Raw genomic sequence first — 7,500 nt, forward strand, 5'->3', positions numbered from 1 at the left:
TAAATCATATCCTTTCTAAACATATATTGCTATGATCAATGATTTTGTGTCATGAATTATAAGTTGAATGTCGATGACATTCAGATAAAAAAAAAAAAAAAAAAAAAAAAAAGTGGAAACAAAGTATAAATATTTTTCAGATCAATTACTTGACACGTATTCATGGAACTGAATTAGGTGAATTGTCAAAAGTATAAATCATCGAATTTTGAACTAACAAGCATAGACAATCAATATATACATATATATATATATATATATATATATATATATATATATATATATATATATATTTATATATATATCTAATATATCCTTTTCTAAACTATATTGCTATGTCAATGACTTTTGTGTCATGAATTATAAGTTGAATGTCGATGACATTCAGATAAAAAAAAAAAAAAAGTGGAAACAAAGTATAAATATTTTTCAGATCAATTACTTGACACGTATTCATGGAACTGAATTAGGTGAATTGTCAAAAGTATAAATCATCGAATTTTGAACTAACAAGCATAGACAATCAATATATACATATATATATATATATATATATATCTAATATATCCTTTCTAAACATATATTGCTATGAAAAAAAATTTTGTGTCATGAATTAAAAGTTGAATGTCGATGACATTCAGAAAAAAAAAAAAAAAAAAAAAAAAAAAAAAGTGGAAACAAAGTATAAATATTTTTCAGATCAATTACTTGACACGTATTCATGGAACTGAATTAGGTGAATTGTCAAAAGTATAAATCATCGAATTTTGAACTAACAAGCATAGACAATCAATATATACATATATGATATATATATTATATATATGATAATATATAAGTATACGTAGATTCATATATATATATATATATATATAGTATATATATATTATATATTATATACTCTAATATATGTTATATTATAAACCTATATATATATATATTTATATGACATGTACATTACACTATGTGTATAATATACATATATTATCCATTTACTTATGTTTATAATTCTTAAACTAGAGAAAATTAGATAGGACAGGATTGATATTCTATGGATTAATACTTAAACAGTATTGTAAAAGACCAATATATGTTAAATGTTGGATATAATTCCATCTTTGCGGAAAAAGTTTAATTTCATTCCTAGAAACTTGATAATCTGAATAATTTCATTTTGATTTTGACGCACTTAATGGAACTCACCTTTTTTGTCTTATCTGTTTCTAATAATGGATATGAAGGAAATTATGAGTAGGCATACTTATTTTCATATTGAAATATTCTGAAAATCTGATGATTATACTAACATCAATTACCAAAAAAGTCTTCCTAACTGAAGTCTGAACATTTATCAGTATTTTTTTTTTCTTTTTTCTTTTCTTTTTTCTCTTTTTTTTATCTTATTTATTTTGTCTTGTTGTTTGCCATTCTTTCCACTAAATGTTGGTAAGATTCCTTTTAACTTTTTATATCCTTTTGTTTTATTCTAAATGTTATTTTATTTTTTATCAAGAGGTATCAAACGAATATCAACAGGTTCGTCTAACTCACTTCTATTTCTGTCTTGAAATCAGGCATGTGTAAGACTATCTGATAGATTCGGTTTTAGGGCCTTTGGATGCTACATAGTTTCAGATTTATGAAACAATATCTTTATTTCAGATATGGATTGAAAACTAAATTAATTGTTAGATACTATGTTCCTGACATATATTAAACTTATATCAATATTCCTCTGTAGTTAGGCATAGGTTGGGGGAGGGGGAGCGGGCTTGTGGGCCGGTGTGTACTCGGGCTTGTACTCGGGGGGTACTGAGCCTCGCCCTCGTAAGGGTGGACCTCAGCTACGAGACCGTCGCCGTTGTCCACGTATTTGACGATCTGCTTGCGGCCGTCGGGGAGGTCCACGGTGTAGCTGCCCTCGGTCTTGTAGCCGTCGCGGGACTCCGAGTGGCCGAAGTTGGCGCCGGAGTACTCATTGGAGACGCCGTAGTTGTAGTTGTACTTTGCGGGAACCTATACAGATGAAAGATTGATTAAAGTTGATTTTAATATGTATTCCTTTTCTATTCCCGGTCCAATCTTGACAACAGAGTAACATGCTTTCTAAATCCAGAGTGTAGAAATACTTACTTCAGGGTGTTCGTGCTTGGGGGCGTGGTAAGTGGGTTCAGGGGCGTGGTAGGGTGCAGGGGCGTAGGCGGGGGGAGGAGGGGCGTACACTGGGGCCTTGTCGCACAGAGCGACGACAGCCACGCAGGCGAGGACGGCGACCTGTCAAAACAGATGCGATAATGAAATAATAGGAAAGAAAGCCGACCTATATGCGTGTGTAATGAAATGGGAAAGCACGTACTTGACCTTTGCCTGAGTGTAAGGGGGAAAATGGAATAAAAGGCTAGGCTAACAAGTGGAAGGAAAACGGGAAGGGTCTAAAAACTGACAAAAGTCAAAGACGATATTCATTTAAATGAGGAAAAAAATAGTATAAATACATAACTGTCCTAATTTCAAAAAAAAAATATTTAACTAGGTATTCACAGCTGTAAATCCATCTGTTGGTAAATTCATTCACAAATTAAAAGTCTTCCTTTCGATTCACAGGAGGATTTCGTACCTTGAGAGACATGGTTAGTGAGTGTGTGATGGTTAGTGGTTGACACTTCCCCTTATATATGTCGGGTGTATATGTTTATTTATTTATTTATGTATTTATATATACATATATATACATATATATAGACAGATAGATACATGGATAGATATAGAGATCGGTATATACAGGACATGTACATTACACTATACATTCTCTGACGTGACATTCCTTTCCGTTTCCTTTGCGTGGCGCGTGAGGTTCTGCGTTAGGAAATCGTCCGGTTTACCAGCCGACGGGCGGTTAGTAACACACATACACCCATACATGCACTCAGACACACACATACATTTGTGTGTGTGAATATATATATATATATATATATATATATATATATATATATATATTATAGATATATATATAGATATGTACATATATATACATATATATATATATATATATATATATATATATATATATATATACATTTACATATACATGTATACAGTATGTGTTTTTACATATATATATATATATATATATATATATATATATATATATATATATATATATGTATGTATGTATGTATGTATATATGTATATATATGTATATATATGTATATATATACATATATATGATATATATAAATGTATACACACATATATATACTTGTAGATATAAATAAAGATAGATACAGATATATAGATAGGTGTATTCTATGGATTAATACTTTATCCAGTACTGTAAAAGTGGATAAAATTCTTATCTCTGAAAACTTCATTTCATTCTGATGATAATTTGAATAATTCCGTAATGATCTTCAACTACTTTTTCGCTATTCGAGTAATGTTATCATAGTGACACATAATGCATATTGAAATTAACTAAAAAAAGGTCTGTCACCATATTCTGAAAAATCTGATGATTATACTATATCAATAAAAGCGCAAAAAAAATCCTTAACTAAAGAAACTTGTATCAAGAAATTAAATCTTTCCAGATTATACTAAATGTGAACATTCATCAGTTAATTTATTTTCATTTCTTTTTTTTAATCTTAGTCTTTTTCTCTTTCGCAATCACTTTTTTCTTTTTTTTTCTTTATTCTTTATTTGTTTCTTTCTTGCCATTCTTTACATTCCTTTTGTTTTATTCAAAATGTTATTTGCTTACTCATCAAGAAGTATCAAGCGAACATCAATGGGTTCGTCTAATTCAGTTCTATTTCAGTCTTGAAATCAGGCATGTGTAAGACTATATTGAATTCAGTTTTTCATTTGATGCGTCAATGAAATTTCAGATTTATGGAAAATAAGATTTTTATTTCATATATGAGAAAATAAATAATTCGTTAAATATATGTTCCCGACATACATTCACTTATAACATTCTCTCTCAGTATTTAAGCATAGGTTGGGGGAGGGGGAGCGTAGGCGGAGGGAGCTGGCTTGTAGGCGGGCTTGTACTCGGGCTTGTACTCGGGGTACTGAGCCTCGCCCTCGTAGGTGACCTCAGCTACGAGACCGTCGCCGTTGTCCACGTATTTGACGATCTGCTTGCGGCCGTCGGGGAGGTCCACGGTGTAGCTGCCCTCGGTCTTGTAGCCGTCGCGGGACTCCGAGTGGCCGAAGTTGGCGCCGGAGTACTCGTCGGAGACGCCGTAGTTGTAGTTGTACTTTGCGGGAACCTGGACAGATGAAAAAATGATTAAAGGTGTTGTTCTTGTATTTTAATATGTGCTCCTTTTCTATTTCGGGTCCAATCTTGACAACAAAGTAACATGCTTTCAAAATTAACAATCACAATCTAGTGTAGAAACTGGAGAGAGAAAGGTCGATTAAAAATGTTATTATTATACGCATTCCTTTTTTTATTTCGAATCGAGTTTTTACAAAAGAGTAAAATGATTGCAACATGAACTATTATAATCAATTGTGTACATGTACTTACTTCAGGGTGTTCATGCTCGTAGTGTTTGGGGGCGTGGTAGGCGGGTTCAGGGGCGTGGTAGGGTGCAGGGGCGTAGGCGGGGGGAGGAGGGGCGTAGACTGGGGCCTTGTCGCACAGAGCGACGACAGCCACGCAGGCGAGGACGGCGACCTGTCAAAATAGATAAGATAATAAAATAAAAGGAAAGAAAGCCCACCTATACGCATGTATAATGAAATGGGAAAGCACGTACTTGACCTTTGCCTGAGTGTAAGGGGGAAAATGGAATAAAAGGCTAGGCTAACAAGTGGAAGGAAAACGGGAAGGGTCTAAAAACTGACAAAAGTCAAAGACGATATTCATGAAAAAGAGGAATAAAATAGTATAAATACATAACTGTCCTAATTTCAAAAAAAAATAGTTAACTAGGTATTCACAGCTGTAAATCCATCTGTTGGTAAATTCATTCACAAATTAAAAGTCTTCCTTTCGATTCACAAGAGGATTTCGTACCTTGAGAGACATGGTTAGTGAGTGTGTGATGGTTAGTGGTTGACACTTCCCCTTATATATGTGAGGTGTGTGCGTGTGTGCGCGTGTGTTCATCCGTTGACTCTGCTGCAGGCCTTTCTCTTATAGTCTGAATAGATGATTACTGAGCCCTGGAAATGGCTTATTGGTGATCGTTAATGGACATTCTCTCTAGACTTTTTCTTTTCATTAATACATTATGTAAGTATATTCACATATACATTATATGTTTATGAAGATGATGGATATTGTTTTCTTTAGTACATTATGTAAGTATACTCTGAGATACATTAAGGTATATCTATATAGATATTGGTGTTTATATATCTAAATAATATCCTTTCTAAACATATATTGCTATGATCAATGATTTTGTGTCATGAGTTATAAGATGAATGTAGATGACTTTCAGATAAAAAAAAAAAAAAAAAAAAAAAAAAAAAAATTCAATTACTTGACACGTATTCATGGAACTGAATTAGGTGAATTGTCAAAAGTATAAATCATCGAATTTTGAACTAAAATATATATATATATTTCTATATATATGTATATGTATATATATATATATATATATATATATATAAAGATAGGTACATATAGATGTAGATAAATACATATATTCATGATATACATTACACTCTCAAAGGAGATATTCCTTTCCTTTCTCTTTGCCTGGTAAGTTTATGCGTTAGGAAATCGTCTGGTTTGCCAGCCGATGGACAGCTAGTAACATACATGCACTCATACAAGCACATACACACACACAATAAAAATGAAATTATCAAAGTAATAGAACACTTCTATCGCGACTTATACCACCCAAACGAACAACCACGTACGGAGACAAACACAACAATTGGAGGCGTTCATAACATTAAGTTAGAGGAAATAAATAGGTCACGAAAAGGCATGAAAAGAGGAAAAATACAAGGAGGAGACGGCATTAGTGTAGATTTTATCCAAGAAGCAGGAGAGATTTATAACAGATGTCTAAGCGTCGGTAAAACTCCGAAATCCTGGAAAAAAGCAATAATAATTTTAATACACAAAAAGGGGGACACAAAAGAGTTAAAGAATTACCGACCTATAAGCCTCCTTTCAGTAATATATAAACTGTTCACAAAAATCATCACAGCCCGTATCACCGATACATTAGATTCAAAACAACCCAGGGAACAGGCAGGGTTCCGCAGCGGATTCTCAACTACAGACCATATCCACACACTAGCACAAATAAAAGAGAAAACAAACGAATATAGGAAGCCCCTGTGTATGGCGTTCGTAGATTATGAAAAGGCATTCAATTCGGTACAGATATCTGCAGTACTAAATGCAATTCGTAAACAAGGAGTAGAGGAAATATAATGCAGATTATTAGAGGATAGATATAGAGATGGTACAGCGACCAGCAAAATACAGGCAGAAACCAATAAAATAAATAAGAAAAAGGGTGTTAGGCAGGGCGACACCATCTCACCGAAGCTGTTTACAGCTTGCTTGGAGGAATTATTCAAGAAGTTAGATTGGAAGGAGAAAGGGATTAAAATAGGGAATGAGCACTTAAGGAATCAAAGATTTGCAAATGACATTGTTCTTCTCGGCGAGTCAGCAGATGAATTACAACAATTACTAAACGATTTGAAAAGGGAAAGTCTGAAGATTGGCCTTAAAATGAACATGAAAAAGACTAAAGTCGTGTTCAACAGTCGAACCCCAGTTAAGCAAATACAAATACAGAACGAGGTACTAGAAGCAGTGAACGAGTATGTATACCTAGGGCAACTCATCCAGTCGAGTACATCCTGCGAAGCCGAGATAAAACGGCGAATCAGGCTAGGTTGGAGTGCCTTCGGTCGTCTGCCACTATGTCTAAAGAATTTTTTTTTTGACCAATTTGTCCTCCCCGTCATGACATATGGGTCAGAAACATGGACAACGACCAGGGCATTCGAGAGGAAATTAGTAAGTGCTCAAAGAGATATGGAAAGGCTTATGCTAGAAGTTAGCTTAAGAGACAAGAAAAGAGCCACATGGATCAGGCAACAAACAGAAGTATAGGATATACCCAATAGCATTAAGTAGAAAAAGTGGCAGTGGGCTGGACATCTATATCGGAGACAGGACAACAGGTGGACAAAGAAAACAACAGAATGGGAAATACACGACACAATGAGACCAAGGGCAAGACCATTGACTAGATGGCGGGATGAAATAGCGAATTTCGCAGGAGTAAACTGGAATCAGAGGACACGAGACCGGAGTGACTGGAAAAGATTGAGAGAGGCCTATGTCCTGCAGTGGAATGATACAGGCTGATGATGATGATATGTATATATGTATATGTGCGTGTGTGGATGTATGTATACATATATATGTCTATATATATATATATATGTATATGTATATATATATATATACATATGTGTATACATACATATACTTA

At 33.9% G+C, this 7,500-nt stretch overlaps 2 protein-coding genes and 1 pseudogene across 2 annotated transcripts in view; all 3 read right to left on the reverse strand.

The window, feature by feature from the left end:
- Positions 1-7,500, reverse strand: part of LOC147466637 (cuticle protein 8-like) — a 43,305-nt gene that overhangs the window by 2,684 nt on the left and 33,121 nt on the right. The gene's annotated exons all lie outside the window — the stretch shown is intronic.
- On the reverse strand, positions 1,742-5,048 carry LOC147466638 (uncharacterized; annotated as a pseudogene).
- LOC147466639 (uncharacterized) overlaps positions 5,277-7,500 on the reverse strand; it is a 3,934-nt gene continuing 1,710 nt past the window's right edge. The window contains exon 4 of the mRNA XM_086534777.1: positions 5,277-5,334. Coding sequence (XP_086390903.1) covers positions 5,277-5,334 — 58 coding nt within the window. The remainder of the gene's footprint in view (positions 5,335-7,500) is intronic.

This window comes from Penaeus japonicus, unplaced genomic scaffold (genome assembly GCF_977035675.1).
Source record: "Penaeus japonicus unplaced genomic scaffold, GWHDUDI00000001_assembly GWHDUDI00000042, whole genome shotgun sequence".
NCBI classification, from domain to species: Eukaryota; Metazoa; Arthropoda; class Malacostraca; order Decapoda; family Penaeidae; genus Penaeus; species Penaeus japonicus.